At 36.8% G+C, this 22,363-nt stretch overlaps 1 protein-coding gene across 1 annotated transcript in view; it reads left to right on the top strand.

Moving 5' to 3' along the window:
* MICU2 (mitochondrial calcium uptake 2) overlaps positions 1-22,363 on the top strand; it is a 154,990-nt gene that overhangs the window by 58,019 nt on the left and 74,608 nt on the right. The window contains exon 2 of the mRNA XM_077158838.1: positions 6,350-6,494. Coding sequence (XP_077014953.1) covers positions 6,350-6,494 — 145 coding nt within the window. The remainder of the gene's footprint in view (positions 1-6,349; positions 6,495-22,363) is intronic.

Below are 22,363 nucleotides of genomic sequence, written 5' to 3'. Positions count from 1 at the left end.
TCTCTTCCCTCTTTTGGTCAAGAAAGTTTTCTCAATCCCTTGGTGCTGAGTCCCAGCTCATTCTAGGATTTCTGTCCCACGTTACCAGGAAGGTCCATACCCCTGGGAGTCATGTCCCACGTAGAGAGAAGGGAGGGCAGTGAGTTTTCTTGTTATTTTGGCTGAGAGAGAAAGAGAGGCCACATCTGAGCAATGAAAGAGGTTCTCTTGGAAGTGACTCTTAGGCCTAATTTTAAATGGGCTTAGCCTATCCTTTTCAGGATTAAGTTTCATATGAACAAACCCCAAGATTGGGGGCTCAACCTGTTGCTTTGGTTGTCCCCACTGCTTGTGAGAATATCAAGAATTCTCCACTTGGGGAAGTTAAATTTTCCCCCATTCTCTCCATTCCCCCAAGAGGACTTTGTGAATACTTTTTTATTCACTGTTCAGATCCTTCTGGGATTTATCAAGGCATCACTCTGGACAAACCTACAAAATCTTATGCCCTACTCAAGGTTCCATGTACTTATGATGTTCAATTAAGCTGTCCATATAAGTTATATTAGGAAGTGCACTAGTCAAAATTAAAATTTTGTACCAAATAAACATTTTTTTGCTTTAGTCTCGCACATAAATTTAAGTTTTAAAGTATTAATTACCATCTATTTTAACACCCTGCATTATAGTCATTCCTTTGTTCTTCCTCATGCAAAACACTTTAAATTTGTGCATTCAGTCACTATCAGTATACACTCTAGGCATTCCTAGATTATACCATCTCAGGTCCTTATCATCTATCTTTCCTTCTAATTTCATTTTTGCCCCCAGGCCTCCTCCCTCTATCATTCTTACATTCAGCTTCATTTGGTGTTCTAACATATTATATTACAGTTAGGTAGTATTGTGCTATCCATTTCTGAATTTTTACAATCAGTCCCATTGCACAATCTGTATCCCTTTAGTTCCAATTACCCAGTATCTACCCTATTTCTATCTCATGATGACCTCTGTTCTTAAATGAAATTATCCAAGTTCATTCATTATTGTTAGTTCATATCAGTGAGACCACACAGTATCTGTCCTTTTGTTTCTGGCTAATGTCACTCAGCATAATGTCCTTAAGGTCCATCCATGTTGTATGTTATGTTTTAAAAAATTTTTTTAATTTAAAAAAGAATAAACTTTACATATAGGAAAAAGTTTAAAAATGGCAAATTTAACATACTAATTATATGAAATAAGCATAGATATATCTACATATTGATTATACTAGTGGTCCTTTAAAATGTACTTTTTTTTTTTCTTCGAATGGGCAGGCACCAGAAATCAGACCTGGATCTCCGGCATGGCAGGCAAGAACTCTGCCTGCTGAGCCACCATGGCCCACCCCTAAAATGTACTTTTAAAATTTAATTTTATTGTTTGATAAAGATGAGCAAAATTCAACTGATATGTTGATTTATCAACTTGGATTAGGAGATTATGGCAATTTCAAGACAATCCTTTATTTTCCTCTCCATAAATTTCTTGTGGCAAAGAAACATACTCAGGTGGCTGGCTGCAAGAAGGATTGAAGTTGTGAAGCACGCAACTACATGAATGAAACTTAAGGACAGTATGTTGAATGAAATGTCAGAAACTAAAAGACAGATATTACCAGTCTGACTCACATGGACTAACTATAATATACAAACTGGAATAATTGAAATTGAGAGCATGAGTTCTCAGGTTGAGGCCTATTGTAAAGGGTCCTAGATTGTAAGCCTTTATAGCAGTCACATCTATTCTGGAGTTGCAACAGTTATTTCCAAATTCTGAGATACTGAACTATTTGTATATAACCTGGTCATTCCCTGAAACTTTGGATATTTATGTGATACCTGAGACTCAGAGCTAGTGCACTAAAGCTATGAAAGCTATATTACCCCATATAGCAGCTGTTTGAAAAGTTGAAAAAGTGATCAGACTTCAACTAGAGATATGAGTAAAGCTGATCTGGTTAGAACTAAGGCAAATCAGAATATAGGGTAAAGGAGTATGTGGTCCATATTTTAGAACTTCAACTTCTGTGTGAGACCAAAGGAAGAGATATTTGGCACAAAATTTATATTTTAGGTAGCACGTTATATAATTTAACTTGTATGGTCAGTTTATTTGAATACTGTTAATTAACTGGATTCTTGAATGGGGCATGGAATCTTGTTGGTTTGTCCAGGATACCTCAATATATCCTAGGGTAATATAGGCAGAGAATAAAAAAGTATTTGCAAAGTCCCCTTGGGGGACTGGGGAGACAGAAGGAAAAATTAAATTTCCCTACCTGGGGAATTCCTAATGTGCTTGCAAGCAGTGGAGACAACCAATTCAATAGGCTGAGCCCTTGATCTTGGGGTTCAACCCTATGAAACTTACTCCTGCAAAGAAGAAGCTGAGTCTGTTTATAACTGTGCCTAAGAATCACTAGAGAACCTCTTTTGTTGCTTAGATGTGGCCTCTCTCTTTAGCCAACTCAGCAGATGAACTCACTGCCTTCTCCCCTACGTGGGATATGACTCCTGGGGGTGTAAATATCCCTGGCAGCATGAGACATGACTCGTAGGGATTAGTTGGGACCCGGCATCATGGGATTGAGAAAAGTCTTCTTGACCAAAAGGGTATAGAGAGAAATGAGACCAAAAAAAGTTTCAGTGACAGAGATTTCAAAGAGAGTCGAGAGGTTTTCCTGGAGATTATTCTTATGCATAATGTAGATTTCCCTTTTTAGTTTATAGTGCATTGGAGTGGCTAGAGGGAAGTACTTGAAACTGTTGAACTGTGTTCCAGGACCCTTGATTCTTGAAGATGGTTGTATAACTATATAGCTTTTACATGTGACTAGGCGGTTGTGAAAACTTTGTGTCTAATGCTTCTTTTATCCAAGATATGGACAAATGAGTAAAAAGATGAGGAAAAATAAATAATGGAGGGGGGGCAGGAATAAGGGGTAAAAAAAATTGGGTAGATTGAAATAGAGTGATCAATGAGAGGGAAGGGTGAAGGATATGGGATGTATGAGTTTTTTCTATTTTCTTTTTCTGGAGTGATGCAAATGTTCTAAAAATGATCATGGTGGTAAATACACAACTATGTGATGGGGGGAAAAAACGTACTCAGACCATCCTACTTACTCTACATTTGACTAACTAGCGAAGTAATACATATCATTTAGGAAATGGACATTTAGCTCAGAACCTAAAACACGGCTAAAATTCCAGGTCTGTTCTTTACTATTTATTCTCTGGAGCCTAATTTAAATCCATGAAAACATCTCCAACTATCATTACCTTCACAGCATTGTCTATTTTCTAATTTGTATCATTCTTACAGGAGTTAGTTTAGGATAACGGTAGAGACTGGGGGTTCTGTTGTACTACCTGTGCTATCACTTACTTGCCTTGTTGATCTAGGCAAGCTGATTAACTTGAACAAGACCAGGCTTCCTCGTTTGTAAAATGAGGATGATAAAAATGGTGTTCACCTATTTAGGGTCATTGTAAGGATTGAGTGAGAATATGTTTGTAAAGCTGTTAGCACCCTGCCTGGAATATAGTACATTATTAGCTGTTGTTGTTTGTACTAATGTGCTATTGCCCCCTCAATTCATATGTGTTCTGTCTTTTCCTAGTGTCCTCAAATTTATAGGTGCTCAGTTAAGTATTTACCTTAGAGAGGGAACGTGGGTTGAAATGAAGCTAAAAAGAGATGGTGACTTGGGCTTCTACTATATATTCCATAAGGGAAATGGGTTTCTACTATATATTCCATAAGGGAAATGATAAGATTAGAATCTACAACAGTGATGACTTCCAAGTAATAGTTGTGTACTCAATAGGCAAAGTTGAAGAGGTAGTAGAGAGGATTAGGAAAATGAGAGACTGTGCTGGCAAATGGGAGTCAAAAGGTTTTGGGATAGTGGAATAAATTTATATATACAATAGAATTAAAATTACAGGTTGTATTGGGATGCTATCGGTAGAAGAGTTGTTGCAAGGTACTGTACCATGACATCTGATGGGACAAATTTAGTGGTCATTTCTGTGTAAGTAGTCTCTAAATTCATGGCCTTCAAGTCATTGTGACAGCTTCAAACTCAAACATTGACTTAAGAGAGGGAGCACTGGTTTCAGATTCTCTACCTTTTCCTGTTCACTGGAAAGGAATAGCAAACAACCCAGTCAAGCAACCAGTTCGATAAAGTAGAACTTCCTGTATAATTGACATTTCTGCAAACTCTTTAGAAATATTGAGCTTATGTGAATTATATAACAGGCATATTGAAAATGGAAACCATGAGAGAGAAATTTTTAGGGTCTAAACCTCCTAGAAGAAAAAACAGTATTTCTTTGAAATTAGTTTTCATGTCTTGCTGAAAGAGTGAGAGGTTTATGCTTTTACTTTTTGGCTACTAATGTTGTTACTCTCTTAATAGATTATATTTTAACATTGTATGATATAAAAATTATCTACACTACTAATGTATATGCCCATGTTCAGTTCTTGTAATATACTGATTTATCTCTCACCTCTAAAATTTGGAATACTCTTACTCACCATCTTCCCCCCTTTCCCCATGCATATGCTTTCTGTAAATTCACCAGCACAGTATTTATTACATTCTGGTAGGAACTAGTGGTTTGTCTTATTTACTGCTGTTTTCCTACCAAGTAGGATTTTCAATAATGATTTGTTAAATAAAATATCTGTTACTGATATTATATCTGTTACCAATATAGATACTGATCTCTACATATATGTATGTATATGCATATAAATATCTGCCTCATGAATTAAAACATTCAGACAGTATTAATAAAATTCAATTTCCTGATTACTAGGATAGGAGTGTGAACTCATGACATTAAAACATGTCCTTTAGAGTTATTTTATAACAATAATTTAAGGGGAAGGAAAAGGAAAGACATGGATAGACAAGTTCTAAAAAATATAGAGATATAGGTCATTGCACTGTTTTTTAGTATTCTTTATATGTCCAGCATTCTGCTAGGTACTGTACTGAATTCAAAAGAGGTACAAAACTGTTTGTGGAAACCTATAGTCTAACCGAGGAGAGAAAATTAGTATGAGGCAGAGAACTGAGGTCAGCCAAAAAAAAGGAGCTGTTGACTACTTTGAATCTGTAAGAGTTTAAGCAACTGGAATTCATATTTTCCGCCATTTCAATTCAAGTCAGTATTCACTGTGCATCACCTGTGTATCAGGGTAAATAGATCAGTACTAAGTGTGGAATGTAGGTGATGTGTCTAGGAGGGATGTCATGGTCCAAAGTTAGAGAAGTGCCTTAGGAAAGCAATCCAAATGCTGTTGGATTTCACAGATAATACATTCTTTTGTGGCGATTTCTTTGTTGACACAGGTATCAACATTAAACCGGTGTGTCATCTTTCTCCAGTCTCCTTGTAGCATAATGCCCAGTCATGTAGAGATTAGTGGAATATTAAGAGGTTGAGCACTTTGAGCCAGAGTTATTGTGAGGATTATCAAAATAAGCTATGTAAAGTGCTTACTCAGTACAGTGCCTAACATACAGTAAGTGCTCAATGAAAAGTTAGCCATAAACCTTTCAGTATTGTCTCTGTCAGCAGTTAGGTTAATATCTAGGTCCCATTGCAGGAGATGCAGTCTCCTACATTAACAGTATTTAACCCATTGTAGCACTTTCCACCCATGAGTCTCTCACTTATTTTTCTGAAAGCAGAGCTGTTTATGAGATATGTTTTTTGTTTAGGAAAGCGCAACCTTTTGTGACCTGTTGCTTGCCTCTTTCTCTGATCTTATCTTCTCCCAAATGCTCCTTACCTAATCACTCTGGTAACAATGGCCTTCCTTGCTTGACACACCAAGCTTATCACCTCATGGTCTGTTCTTGCTTTACCTTTTGATTAAAGTGCTCTTCCTTCAGAGAACCCCCTGGCTCCCTAGGTCCACCTCATTTAGTCTCTTTAGTGTTACCTCTTCAGAAAGACTTCCCTGATTATCCTGTCTAAAATAGTATCCCTTATTACTGTCTGATCCTGTTTCCTATTTCTCCATGGCACTTCTGACTATCTGACATTGTTTGTACATTTATTCGCTAATTGTCATTTTCCCTTTCTGGAATATAGTTTCTCTTAGGGCAGTCTTTTTCCTTTCCTAAAGCAGTGCTTGGTAGCATGGCAGGCACTCAGTAAATATTTGTTACATGAATGATTTAAAATGTATGGAGTTGTTAGACTTAAAGGCTAAAATACACCTTAAAAGTTATTGTTGTAGTGGCTGACTTTGGAAATAATACTGAAAAAATCTTTAACTGTTATTCCTTTTCTTTTAGAAAAATGTTGACTCTGGGGAGGCAGTAGGGAAACTGTGTCTTCGAAAACAGCGCTTCCTGCAGTTTTCGTCATTGGAACATGAAGGAGAATATTATATGACACCAAGAGACTTCCTCTTTTCAGTAATGTTTGAGCAAGTGGAACGTACGTGAGTTTTTATTTTTTTAGGTAAAAATGATGAAACATTAGGACTGAAATTCAGCTTTTCTTCATTTTAATTATATCATTCTTTGTATCATGCATGTACTTATTATTTAGCCTTTTCATTCCTTTTGCACAAGTGAGGTTAAACTTGTATCTATCTTAGAAATAGTTATTGTATATATGGATTTTTCCATAAAGAAGAGGAAAAGATAGGTAAAAATTTAAATGTAACTAAATAAATTATTAATACCATAATTAATTTGTCAGAGATACTAGTTTTGGGCAATAGTATTTTAACTTGAGCAAAAAATAAAACTAGTCTAAAGTAGTCATGAGGCCATATAATGAAGTCATGTTGCCATACTTCAACAACCCTGAAAGATCTGATAAGAAGCAGAAATTTAAAAACTGTAACTACACAATTTTATTTCATATACAGCCAGCTCTCAATTATTTCAAATGTTAGAAATTCTTAGTTTTGTTATCTAAACTAATCCCTTTCATTCTGCAGAGTAGGCATGTCCCCTGTTCCCTGTGCCCCATCTTGTAGCAGCAGTCCATAAAGACCACCCTATAAACAGCTGTATATGCAGGGCTAAATCATGGTATGGACTAAGATAAGCATGGATTGAACTGAAAAAATCTGGGAAATAAAAAAAAAGGGTTTGAGGTGGCATTCCAAATATTGATATGAACAAAGCAAAATGAGTGATCGTGGCATGTTCTCAGAACAATAAGTTCATCACTCAGTGGAACCAAAGGATTACGTTGAGGAGTAGTGAGAAATCAAATTGAAAAACAAATAAGAGCTATATTGTACAGGGGATTTCAGTGACCCTGTCCAACCTCCAGAGGTGTATATATTTGTCAGGAATGATTGGACTTTATTTTGAACCAAAGATAAAGGTGCTGAAAATATATTTAGATTATTTTGATACTGCTTCTTTGAAAGAAATGTTAGCAGTATATATCAAAAACCTTAAAAATATTTATTCCCTTTGACACAGTAAGTTCACTCCTAGAAAATTAGTCCAAGTAAATAATCGGAGAGATGAAAAAGGAGTTCTTTTAAAAAGTATTGTCTAACATCTGAATCCCATTTGTAAGAAATCTGTGAAAGAAAGGAAGAAATTATTTTAAAAGTTGGCTATTTTTTAAATAAGCTTGAGATTTGAGAATATCTTTTAAGAAAAAGTCATATTTTTGTTTGCAGAAAATACCTTAAGGGATCTGTCTAGTTAAGGAAGTTAATACTCTTTGGATGTATTCAATATGGTAGAGATTTAGATAAAGATATAGATAAAAATTTGTCTACATAATAAAGAAATAGGAATTTTGAAGCTGTCAGCTGATATCTTGAGAAGGGAATAGGAACCCTAGAAGAGATCCCTAGGAATGAATGGTCTAGAAGAATGCATGTCAAAGTCAAAACTTGAAGGACAAAGTAGAAAAAAATTAGTGTATGAATTGAGTCACACACTAATTCCACTCTAATGCTAGAGTGAAACTGGGTAGCCTATATGGCTTGACTGGAGTGTCGACCTTGTTATGGCACTCATATTGAAGATTTTTACAAAGTACTCTGTTACCCAACTATATTTTTACAAGCTTGATCAGGCCTAGTTTGTAACCCCTGGTCTTTAGAGTTAATAGAATTCCAATAATAATTCCAGTGGGATGATGTGTAGTGTATGTGTGTGTTTATGTTCTTTGGTAAGCTGATTTGAAAATTTTATGGAAGAGCAGAGAGCTAAGACACTCCTGAAGAAGAAGAAAATGGAGAAGTTGTCCTACCAGACAGTAAGACTTATAAAGCTATAGTAATTAATTATAGTAATTACAATATGTAATTACTATATAGTAATGTATAATTACATTACAGTATATAATTACTGTAGACTAATTATAGTCATTAGAGGACTTTGCATATGAATAGACAAATCAACCAGTGAAACAGAATTGAGATAGTCCAGAAACACACAGGCAGATACGAAAAATTGATATGTGATAGAGGTGGCATTGGAAATCACTGGAGAAAGGAAGGACTATTCAATAAATGGTACTAGAACAATTAGATATTCATATGGAAAAAACATTAGCCACTCCTTACACCATTCTTAACACACCATACACAAAACTCAGTTCTGAATAAGTAGAATAGTACATGCATACAATTGGGGGTACTGGGACGGAAGGCAAGAGGTACTGCCTAAGTGTACAGAGTTCCCTTTTGAGGTGATGAAGATGCTCTGAAATTGACTGCGGCGATAGTTGCACATATCCTTGAATATACTGAAAACCATTGAATTGTGCTTTTTAAATGGTGAATTGTATGGTATATAAATTATATCTCAATAATGCTCTTTAAGAAATGAGTAACCCTTACACACACAAAGTGAACGAATGAACTACACTGCATGCATGAATGAATCTTGGAGACAAAATGTTAAATAAAATAGCAACTTCCAAAATATTGCATGTAGTATGAAATGAGTCTTATGGAGCTCAAATCTAAATATTATTTAACCATATATGTGTTTGTAATAAAGCTATATTTTTTAAAAGTAATGTAATGTTGGACACAGTGAAGGAAAGTGGTTGCTTCTGGTGGAGAAGTTGAGAGAATTAGGAGAAATATATAAGTAGACATAAGTTACTGATAATGTTCTAGTTTTGGTGTTGAGTGATGAATTTAAGATGTATGTTATATGATTACATATACATCGAATCTTTTGATGTATCAAATGACATATTTAAATGTATAATCAAATGAAAAAATTTAGTAGATAGGAGTTCACATAGTAATTAAGGAGTGAAGAGCATGCCAAGCACAGAATAAAGATTTCACATAGTCACCATCTCAAAACAATAGGACCTTTTCAGAGAAATGGTCAAATGGTTCAGTGTGTAAGTATGAGTATATATGGAGGACTGGCAGAAGAGAGGCTGGGGAAACAGGCATGGGCTAAGTTATGAAGAGGATCCTTTGATGCCATATTAAAGAAGTGGACTCATCTTGAATGTGATAGAAAGCTTTGGAGGATTTCAAGCTTCAGAGGCAAAAGGTTACTGCTGTCCAGGCTGGAGGAAAATAAGGGCCTGAATTAAGGCAGTGGCAGTGTAAGTTTGATGAAAGAAAAAGACGTTTAAGAGTAGTTTAGGAGTTGAAGTCAATAGACCTAGATGACTGATAAATGGGGAGGAGGTAGAAATAGGAAGGACTTCATTCAGCATCCCGTGCACTGTGGTGGGAATGGTGACAGAAAAATTAACAAGACAAATCTTATAATCTGTTTAAATAGGCAGGTATTAAATAGTGCTTAAGTACTGTGCTTGAAAAATACCTCACATTTCTAGATTTCTAGCAGAAGCCATTAACCAATGTAAAAAATACAGTCATGATAGTTCACACACCCCTAATGCGAGGTATAGAAAGATCAAAGGTGATGGTGGAATTATACGTAGAAGATAGGACTTATCAAATGAATATGAATGCTGAATCACTAAATTGATATCTCTTTTAGTCTCCAGTATTGTAGAGCAGCTGGAAGTAAAAACTTAAAATTGAAAAATGATAACCCATGACAAAATCTGAAATATGCTCTACAACTAATTGTGGTGTTGTGCTTTGAAATGTATAGCTTTTTTGTATATATATTATTTTTCGCAAAAAAAGTCAATTGTGATGATAAAAAAAGTATTTAAGCATTCTAGTCTCCTATATTCTGGAGCAGCTAGAAGGAAAAATGTGAGAGGAGCATATGATAGCTCATGACAAACTCCGGAACCTGTCCTGTAACCACTTTTTGAAGAGTACTTTGAAAACTATTGCATTTTTCTTTGCTTTGTATATATGTATACATATATATATATATATATATATACACTATATATATATATATACAATAAAAAAAGTTGAAAAAAATAAAATCATAAATAAAGGATTCAAGATTAATAGGATTTATAGCAACTGTGTACCCTTCTACATTCATTCATTTATCTGTATATTTAGCAGATACTGAGTATCCATTCTGTGTCAGGCACACTACTGTAAAGTGCTAGGAATAGGAACAGAATAAACCATGATCCTTGCCTTCATGTAAACAGCTGAATGGAATAAGGCAAAACAGATTTGGTAATAGAAGTATGTATTTAGTACAAGGGCCTAAGGAGAAAATGGTTAGTTCAACCTTGAGAGAAGAGCATCTCAGAAAAGGTTTTATGAGAAAACTGATGCCTGACTTCAGCCTTTAATTAATAGATGTTCTCCAGGTGAATGAGGGAAAGCCATTCCAAGTAAAAAAAATAATTGCAGTGATGAAAAAGGAGGTGAAAAAGAGCACACTAGGGAAACTAACCATTAGTGAGTCTGCTATTCTTGGGGCAGGGTATCCATCTTCTGCATTCTCACACCATACCAGTCCATCTTTCATTGCATTTTATCTGTTCTTTTTTTTTCTTTTAATATTTTTATTGTGATACCTTCGTTCACATACAGTTCCTCTAAAGTATACAATCATTGGTTGACAACATCATTACATAGTTGTGTATTCATCACCGTGATCATTTTTAGAGCATTTATATAACTCCAGAAACCGAAATAGTAAGAAAAAAGAAAAAAAAACATACATCCCATACCCCTTACCCTCCCTTTCACTGACCACTATTATTGCAGTCTAACCAATTTTTTATCCCTTGTCCCCCCCCCATTATTTATTTATTTTTTTTGTCATTTGTTTATTCATCTGTCCATATCCTGGATAAAGAGTGTCAGCCACTAGATTTTCACAATCACTTGGTCACATTGTAAAAGCTATATCATTATACAGTCATCTTCAAGAAACAAGGCTGCTAGAACACAACTCTACAGTTCCAGGTACTTCCCTTTAGCCACTCAAATACACCATAAACTGAAAAGGGATGTCTATATAATACATAAGAATAACCTCCAGGATAACCTCTTGCCTCTGAAATCTCTCAGCCACTGACACTATTTTTTCTCATTTCTCTCTTCCCCTTTTTGATCAAGAAGCTTTTCTCAGTCTCTTGATGCTGGGTCCCAGCTCATCCCAGGATTTCTGTCCCATGTTGCCAGGGAGATTTACACCCCCGGGAGTCATGTCCCATGTAGGGGGGAAGGGCAGGTTCATTTGACATGTTGGCGTAGAGACTGGGGCCACATCTGAGCAACTAAAGAGGTTCTCAGGGGGTGACTCTTAGGCCTAATTTTAAGTAGTTTTAGCCTATCCTTCGCAGGAATAAGTTTCATAAGGGGCAAACCCCAAGATCGAGGGCTCAGTCGATTGATTTGGTTGTCCCCACTGCTTGCAAGAGTATCAGAAATTCTCCAAATGGGGAAGTTGAATCTTTCCCCCTTTCTCCCCATCCCCCTAAGGGGACTTTGCAAATACTTCTTTACTCACTGTCCAGATCACTGTGGAATTTATCAGGGCATCACACAAACCTGGACAAACCAACAAAAACTCATGCCCTATTCAAGATTCCCTGTACTTATGCTGTTCAACTAATCTGACCACATAAGATTAATTAAGAAATGCATTACCCAAAATACAAGTTTTGCACCAAATAAACATCTCTCCCTTGAGTCTCACACAGAAGTTGAAATTTTAAGATATGGATGATATCCTTCTTTACCCAGTCTTCTGATATACCTTAGTCCTATCCAGATCAGCTTCATTCATGTCTCACTTGATTCATGTCTCACTTGATGTCTGATCACTTTTTCAACTTTTTAAACAGCTCCTAAATGGGGTACTGCTGACTTTCATAACTTCAGAGCTCTAACTCTTGAGTCTGAGGTGTCACATAAATACCCAAAGTTTCTGGGAAAGACCAGGTTATATACAAACATCTCAGTATCTCAGAATTTAGAATTAATAGTTATATCTCCTGAATATATGCTACTGCTATAAGAACTTACAATCTAGGACATTTTACCAGGCCCTTGATATTGAGACCACGCTTGTGAAGCTTATTTATATAGCAAAGAAAGTATGCCTACCTATAGTTATGCCTAAGAGTTACTTCCAGAGAACCTCTTTTGTTGCTCGGATATGGCCTCTCACTCTCTAAGCCCAACTCTGCACGTAAAATCACTACTCTCTCCCTTGCATGGGACATGACATACAGAGGTGAAAGTCTCTTTCTCTCTAAGCCCAATTCTGCAGGTAAAATCACTCCTCTTTCCCTTGCATGGAACATGACTTCCAGGGGTGAAAGTCTCCTTGGCAACGTGGGATATGAATCCCAGGAATGAGCCTGGTCCTGCAACCATGTGATCAACAATACCTGCCTGACCAAATGGGGGAAACAATTGAAACAAAATAAGATATCAGTGGCTGAGAGAGTTCACAAAGTCCAGAGGCTATTCTGGAGGCTACTGTTACATAAATTTCAGCTAGATATTGCTATTTATCATGGTTTGCCAAACCCCAACCAAAACCATTCCTACCAACCCTAAAGAACACCTAAAGCTCTGAAATTCTGCAGAAGTTCCATACGCTATGATTACTTTCTGGAAACCTACAATGTCCAGATGGGTTCCTAAGCCAGATAAGTCCTGAAACTTAAAAGCACCAGCCTCTCCAGAACATCAACTAGTTCCATCCCCCTGTCCCATATTATTGAAATCCCTTTCTAATATGAAAAGGTTAGAATGGACATAGTCCAAATACCCCTAAAGACTGGGAGAAAGATCAAAGGAGAAGGAGGTGTTATAACAGAAAAGATAGGATTTAACAAATGAGTATGACTGCTGAGTCATATTGATATTTCTTTTTAGTCTCCAGTGTCTTGGAGTAGCTAGAAGGAAGAATCTAAAATTATAGAACTGGAGGCGGGGCCAAGATGGCGGCTTAGTAAGGTACGTGCGTCTTAGTTCCTCCTCCAAAGCAACTACTAGATGAACTGAAACAGTGCAGAACAGCTCCCGGGGCCACGGCAGGGAATGGACACACAGCGTACCCCAGTCTGTACTGGCTAGTCTGACTGCGAGACTCGGCTGCGGTGAGATCCCCGAGCGGCATGCGATTTCCCGAGCAGTGGCAGCTGTGGCGGCTGGAGCTCCTCCATCCCTCCTTCCCGGGCTGGCTGAGAGTCTCGGAGAGGCAAGTTTCCCAAGCCGAAGTGGCCGGCGCCCCTCTTTTGCGGGCGGCTTCCTGGTCCGGCTACGAGTCTCGGATCAGAGGGCTACCCAAGCCGCGGTGGCCCTCCCCCGCGGGCAGCTTCCTGGTCTGGTGGGGAATTCCACAGGCCGTGGTGGCCGGTGACCGACGCCCCTCCCCCGCGGGCAACTTCCTGGTCAGGTGGCGAATTCCCCGGGCCCGCTGCAGCCAGCGACCAACCACAGGGTCCCCTCAAGCCGCGGCGGCTGACGCCCCCACCACGCACGGCCCCCCAAACCAAAGGAGAGAATTGGATCGGAAATCCCCAGGCCGCAGAGATCAGTGACCGGGAGGATCCCTTCCAAACACGAGAGACAAACGTGTGCCACGAGCGCCACCTACTGGGCAGGATAAGAAAAACAGAACCCAGAGATTTCACAGAAAAATCTTACAACCTTGTTGGGTCCGACACCCAGGGAAATCTGACTAAATGCCCAGACGCCAGCAGCAGAAGATAACGGTCCACGCTCAGAAGATTGAGAATATGGCCCAGTCAAAGGAACAAACCAATAGTTCAAATGAGATACAAGAGCTGAGACAACTAATCCTGAATATACGAACAGAAATGGAAAACCTCTTGAAAAATGAAATCGATAAATTGAGGGAGGACATGAAGAAGACACGGGCTGAACATAAAGAAGAAATAGAAAAACTGAAAAAACAAATCACAGAACTTATGGAAGTGAAGGATAAAGTAGAAAAGATGGAAAAAACAATGGATACCTACAATGATAGATTTAAAGAGACAGAAGATAGAATTAGTGATTTGGAGGATGGAACATCTGAATTCCAAAAAGAAACAGAAACTATCGGGAAAAGAATAGAAAATTTTGAACAGGGTATCAGGAAACTCGAGGACAATATGAAGCGCACAAATATACGTGTTGTGGGTGTCCCAGAAGGAGAAGAGAAGGGAAAAGGAGGAGAAAAACTAATGGAAGAAATTATAACTGAAAGTTTCCCAACTCTTACGAAAGACCTAAAATTACAGATCCAAGAAGTGCAGCGCACGCCAAAGAGATTAGACCCAAATAGGCGTTCTCCAAGAAACTTACTAGTTAGAATGTCAGAGGTCAAAGAGAAAGAGAGAATCTTGAAAGCAGCACGAGAAAAACAATCCATCACATACAAGGGAAACCCAATAAGACTATGTGTAGATTTCTCAGCAGAAACCATGGAAGCTAGAAGACAGTGGGATGATATATTTAAATTACTAAAAGAGAAAAACTGCCAACCAAGACTCCTATATCCACCAAAATTATCCTTCAAAAATGAGGGAGAAATTAAAACATTCTCAGATAAAAAGTCACTGAGAGAATTTGTGACCAAGAGACCAGCTCTGCAAGAAATACTAAAGGGAGCACTAGAGTCAGATACAAAAAGACAGAAGAGAGAGGTATGGAGAAGAGTGTAGAAAGAAGGAAAATCAGATATGATATATATAATACAAAAGGCAAAATGATAGAGGAAAATATCATCCAAACAGTAATAACACTAAATGTTAATGGACTGAATTCCCCAATCAAAAGACATAGATTGGCAGAATGGATTAAAAAACAGTATCCTTCTATATGCTGTCTACAGGAAACACATCTTAACCCAAAGGTAAACATAGGTTGAAAGTGAAAGGTTGGGAAAAGATATTTCATGCAAATAACAACCAGAAAAGAGCAGGAGTGGCTATACTAATATCCAACAAATTAGACTTCAAATGTAAAACAGTTAAAAGAGACAAAGAAGGACACTATCTACTAATAAAAGGAACAATTAAACAAGAAGACATAACAATCATAAAGATTTACGCACCAAACCAGAATGCCCCAAAATACGTGAGGAATACACTGCAAACACTGAAAAGGGAAATAGACTCATATACCATAATAGTTGGAGACTTCAATTCACCACTCTCATCAATGGACAGAACATCTAGACAGAGGATCAATAAAGAAATAGAGAATCTGAATATTACTATAAATGAGCTAGACTTAACAGACATTTATAGGACATTACATCCCACAACAGCAGGATACACCTTTTTCTCAAGTACTCATGGATCATTCTCAAAGATAGACCATATGCAGGGTCACAAAGCAAGTCTTAACAAATTTAAAAAGATTGAAATCATACACAACACTTTCTCGGATCATAAAGGAATGAAGTTGGAAATCAATAATAGGCGGAGTGCCAGAAAATTCACAAATACGTGGAGGCTCAACAACACACTCCTAAACAACGAGTGAGTCAAAGAAGAAATTGCTAGAGAAATTAGCAAATACCTCGAGGCGAATGAAAACGAAAACACAACATATCAAAACTTATGGGACGCAGCAAAGGCAGTGCTAAGAGGGAAATTTATTACCCTAAATGCCTATATCAGAAAAGAAGAAAAGGCAAAAATGCAGGAATTAACTGTCCACTTGGAAGAACTGGAGAAAGAACAGCAAACTAGCCCCAAAGCAAGCAAAAGGAAAGAAATAACAAAGATCAGAGCAGGAATAAATGAAATTGAAAACATGAAAACAATAGAGAAAATCAATAAGGCCAGAAGTTGGTTCTATGAGAAAATCAATAAGATTGATGGGCCCTTAGCAAGATTGACAAAAAGAAGAAGAGAGAGGATGCAAATAAATAAGATCAGAAATGGAAGAGGAGACATAGCTACTGACCTCACAGAAATAAAGGAGATAATAACAGGATACTATGAACAACTTTACGCTATAAATACAACAATTTAGAGGAAATGGACGGGTTCCTGGAAAGACATGAACAACCAACTTTGACTCAAGAAGACATAGATGACCTCAACAAGCCAATCACAAGTAAAGAAATTGAATTAGTCATTCAAAAGCTTCCTAAAAAGAAAAGTCCAGGACCAGACAGCTTCACATCTGAATTCTATCAAACATTCCAGAAAGAATTAGTACCAACTCTCCTCAAACTCTTCAAAAAAATCGAAGTGGAGGGAAAACTACCAAATTCATTCTATGAAGCCAACATCACCCTCATACCAAAACCAGGCAAAGATATTACAAAAAAAGAAAACTACAGGCCAATCTCTCTAATGAATATAGATGCAAAAATCCTCAATAAAATTCTAGCAAATCATATCCAACAACACATTAAAAGAATTATACATCATGACCAAGTAGAATTCATCCCAGGTATGCAAGGATGGTTCAACATAAGAAAATCAATTAATGTAATACACCATATCAACAAATCAAAGCAGAAAAATCACATGATCATCTCAATTGATACAGAGAAGGCATTTGACAAGATTCAACATCCTTTCCTGTTGAAACACTTCAACGGATAGGAATACAAGGGAACTTCCTTAAAATGATAGAGGGAATATATGAAAAACCCACAGCTAATATCATCCTCAATGGGGAAAAACTGAAAACTTTCCCCCTAAGATCAGGAACAAGACAAGGATGTCCATTATCGCCACTATTTTTCAACATTGTGTTGGAGGTTCTAGCCAGAGCAATTAGACAAGAAAAAGAAATACAAGGCATCAAAATTGGAAAGGAAGAAGTAAAACTATCACTGTTTGCAGACGATATGATACTATACGTCAAAAACCCTGAAAAATCCACAACAAAACTACTAGAGCTAATAAATGAGTACAGCAAAGTAGCAGGTTACAAGATCAACATTCAAAAATCTGTAGCATTTCTATACACTAGCAATGAACAAGCGGAGGGGGAAATCAAGAAACGAATCCCATTTACAATCGCAACTAAAAGAATAAAATACCTAGGAATAAATTTAACTAAAGAGACAAAAAACCTATATAAAGAAAACTACAAAAAACTGCTAAAAGAAATCACAGAAGACCTAAATAGATGGAAGGGCATACCGTGTTCATGGATTGGAAGACTAAATATAGTTAAGATGTCAATCCTACCTAAATTGATTTACAGATTCAATGCAATACCAATCAAAATCCCAACAACTTATTTTTCAGAAATAGAAAAACCAATAAGCAAATTTATCTGGAAGGGCAGGGTGCCCCGAATTGCTAAAAACATCTTGAGGAAAAAAAAACGAAGCTGGAGGTCTTGCACTGCCGGACTTTAAGGCATATTATGAAGCCACAGTGGTCAAAACAGCATGGTATTGGCATAAAGATAGATATATCGACCAATGGAATCGAATAGAGTGCTCAGATATAGACCCTCTCATCTATGGACATTTGATCTTCGATAAGGCAGTCAAGCCAACTCACCTGGGACAGAACAGTCTCTTCAATAAATGGTGCCTAGAGAACTGGATATCCATATGCAAAAGAATGAAAGAAGACCCGTATCTCACACCCTACACAAAAGTTAACTCAAAATGGATCAAAGATCTAAACATTAGGTCTAAGACCATAAAACAGTTAGAGGAAAATGTAGGGAGATATCTTATGAATCTTACAATTGGAGGCAGTTTTATGGACCTTAAACCTCAAGCAAGAGCACTGAAGAAGGAAATAAATAAATGGGAACTCCTCAAAATTAAGCACTTTTGTGCATCAAAGAACTTCATCAAGAAAGTAGAAAGACAGCCTACACAATGGGAAACAATATTTGGAAACAACATATCAGATAAAGGTCTAGTATCCAGAATTTATAAAGAGATTGTTCAACTCATCAACAAAAAGATAGCCAACCCAGTTACAAAATGGGAAAAAGACTTGAATAGACACCTCTCAGAGGAGGAAATACAAATGGCCAAAAGGCACATGAAGAGATGCTCAATGTCCCTGGCCATTAGAGAAATGCAAATCAAAACCACAATGAGATATCATCTCACACCCACCAGAATGGCCATTATCAACAAAACAGAAAATGACAAGTGCTGGAGAGGATGCGGTGAAAGAGGCACACTTATCCACTGTTGGTGGGAATGTCAAAGGGTGCAACCACTGTGGAAGGCAGTTTGGCGGTTCCTCAAAAAGCTGAATATAGAATTGCCATACGACCCAGCAGTACCATTGCTGGGAATCTACTCAAAGGAATTAAGGGCAAAAACTCAAATGGACATTTGCACACCAATGTTTTTAGCAGCGTTATTTACAATTGCAAAGAGATGGAAACAGCCAAAATGTCCATCAACAGACGAGTGGCTAAACAAACTGTGGTATATACATACCATGGAATATTATGCAGCTTTAAGACAGGAGAAAATTATGAAGCATGTAATAACATGGATGGACCTAGAGAACATTATGCTGAGTGAGTCTAGCCAAAAACTAAAAGACAAATACTGTATGGTCCCAATGATGTGAATCGACATTCGAGAATAAACTTGGAATATGTCATTGGTAACAGAGTTCAGCAGGAGATAGAAACAGGGTAAGGTAATGGGTAATTGGAGCTGATGGGATACAGACTGTGCAACAGGACTGGATACAAAAACTCAAAAATGGACAGCACAATAATACCTAATTGTAAAGTAATCATGTTAAAACACTGAATGAAGCTGCATCCGAGCTATAAAAAAAAATAATAATCATAAATAAATAAATAAAATTATAGAACTGTAACTCATACTAAGCTCTGAAATCTGTTCTATAACTACTTGTTACAATGAAATTTATTGGTTTTTTTTGTATATATAGTTCACAATAAAAAAAAGTTTAGAAAAACATAAAAATAAAAAGGGGTAAATACCAACCTTGTAAGGTTGTTTTTAGAATTAAATAAGATAATGTATATAAAGCAATGATCACCACTCAATTAGTGGTAGTCATGAGAAAAAATATATATATCAGATGCCTAGACACTAGCAAAATATTACAAGCTGTACTAAGAAACTGGAAGATATGGCCCAGTCAAAGGAACAAATTAAAACTTCAGATGAGACACAATATTTGAAACAACTAATCAATGATGTTCAAACAAATTTAAATCAATTCAAGGAGATGAAGGAAAATATACCGTTTTAGTTTGTTAATGCTGCCAGAAATGCAATGTACCAGAAATGGGTTGGCTTTTATAAAGGGAATTTATTAAATTACAAATTTACAGTTTTGAGGCCATAAAAATATCCAGACTAAGGCATCCAGAGAAAAGTATGATGACTCAAGAAAGGCCAGTCTGGGAAGGTAACATGGTTTGCATGTGCTGATTCTTTGGCTCCTGGTTTCAAACATCTTCCCTGGGGGCGTTTTCTTTCTGCATCTCCATATATCTCTGACTGTCAGTTCTTTAGCTTTTTCCAAACTGGTTCTCTCTTAAAAGACTCCAGTAATCAACCCACCTTGAATGGGTAGATTCATATCCCCATGAAAACCATCTAATCAGTAGATCTCACCCACAGCTGAGTGGATCACATCTCCTTGGAAACAACATAAAAAAATCCCACCCAGCAATATTGAATCAGGATTAAAGAACATTGCTTTTCTGGAGTACATAACGGTTTAAACAGACACATATAACAAAAGAGATAAAGGTTATTAAGAAAACACTGAGAGCATAAATAAGAATTTGAAAGCATGCAAAGAAAATAAAAGAACTTATGGATGTGAAAGGCACAATAGGAGAGATTAAACATACACTAGATGCATACAGCAGCAGATTTAAGCAGTCAGGATAAAGGGTCAGCAAACAGGAGGATAAGTCAGCTGAAACTTAACAGACAAAAGAATAGAAAAATCATTGAGGGTCTCAGGGAATTGAATGACAGAACAAAGCACATAAATCTACACATCATGGGTGCCAGAACAAGAAGAGAAGGATAGAAAATTATTTGAGAAAATAATGGCCAAAAGTTTCCCAACTCTTATGAAAGACATAAGTGTACAAAAACATACATGTCCAAGAAGTGCAGCATACTCCAAACACAATAAATCCTAATAGAGGTACTCCTAGACACAAGCTCATCAGGTTGTCAATGCCAAAGACAAAGAAAATTCTGAAAGCAGCAAGTGAAAGCATTTTATCACATACAAGGGGTGCTCAGTACTACTAAGTGCCAGTTTCTAATCAGAAACCATAAGCAGCGAGAAGACAGTGGTATGATATATTTAAGCACTGAAGGACAAAAACAACCAGCCAAGAATTCTTTATCCAGCAAAATTGTCTTTCGTAAATGAGGGAGATTTTTTTCCACCCTTTCACTTTCAACTGATTCGTGTCCTTGGGTCTAAAGTGAGTCTCCTATAGACAGCATATAGATGGATCATATTTTTTTATCCATTCTGCCAGTCTGTGTCTTTTGATTGGGGAGTTTGAGCCATTAACATTCTGTGTTATTACTGTAAAGGTAGTACTTTCTTCAACCACTTTATCCTTTGACTTTTATATGTCATATCTTATTTTGTCTCTTTTTTTACCCTTTTAGTTATCCTTACTAATATTCTTTATTTCTACACTCTACTCCAAATTCTCCTGTCTTTTCCTTTCAGCCTGAAGAATTTCCTTTAGCATTTCTCGTAGGGCAAACCTCTTTTTAATGTACTCACCAGTTTGTGAATATTTTAAACTCTTCCTCATTTTTGAAGGACACCACTAGGTATATACTCAGAAGTATTGAAGCCAGGCGTTCGAACAGATATTTGCACAATAATTTTTATAGCAGCATTATTCACAATTGCCAAAAGATAGATGCAGCCCAAGTGTCCATTAACCAATGAATGGATAAACAAAATGTGGTATATGTGTGTGTGTGTGTATACACATATATATGATGGAATATTATTCAGTTGTAAGAAAGAGTGAAATCCTGATGCATGCGATGAACTTTGAGGACATTATGTTGCATGAAATAAGCCAGACTCAAAACAACTATTATTGTATTGTGGCATCAAGAAGCATTAGACTAAAAGATTTATTTACCAGTGCCTGAAAGTATAGTCCATCCAACCTATCATTTTTCACAGCTGAAACATTTTATTATGTTCCCAAATTTATTCTGTAACATATATCTAAAATAGAGGATTCTAATTCCTTGATGTTTTTATACCTGTTATTATTGATGGGGGGTTTAGATATGTAACCCTGATTCATCAAACAATTCATATTAGTCTGACATTTAATGCTTTATGCATAACCTGAAGCCTATAGCCAATTAATAAGATGTAGGTCCTGCCCTCAGTATCTTCAGTCTAAGTTGTAGGACTGCTTACCTTAGAAATTTCGTAGTGAATATCCTTCTTCTTAAGAATGCATAAGTGTTCAAGGACCTATTTTCAAATGTTTAGAAAATAGATAGTTAGATAGTTACATAGATGGATGGATGGATGGATGGATGGATGAGATGACTGCCAATTGGATAGAATGATATAGCAAATGTGGCAAAATGTTAAAAATTGGTAGATCTGGGTATCTGACTGGGTGTTATGTTGGAGTGCTCTGTTTGGATTGTGTATTATTTTTGCATATTTATTTATTTTGTAAGTGTGAAATTATTTCAAAATAAAGGTTTTTTTCAAAAGGTTCTTAGGTTTCCATCTTCAGCAGTCTTCTCATTTTTAACTTTCTCCCTAGATGATTTTAGCCTCATCAATGATGCAACTCTTTTCTGAACATTGATTTTCATATCTAAATCTCCAGACCTGAGAGATGCTCTCAACTGAGCATCAGATCCATATGTCTACCTGTCTTTTGGACATCTCCTGGAAGTATCAAAAACATCTTAAGTCACCAACTCTAAGTGTGCTGCATATGCTACTCTACCCCCACTCGCAGTCACATG

The sequence above is a fragment of the Tamandua tetradactyla genome, chromosome 4, assembly GCF_023851605.1.
Source record: "Tamandua tetradactyla isolate mTamTet1 chromosome 4, mTamTet1.pri, whole genome shotgun sequence".
In the NCBI taxonomy this organism is placed as follows: domain Eukaryota; kingdom Metazoa; phylum Chordata; class Mammalia; order Pilosa; family Myrmecophagidae; genus Tamandua; species Tamandua tetradactyla.
This window is presented reverse-complemented; position numbering and strand designations above follow the sequence as displayed.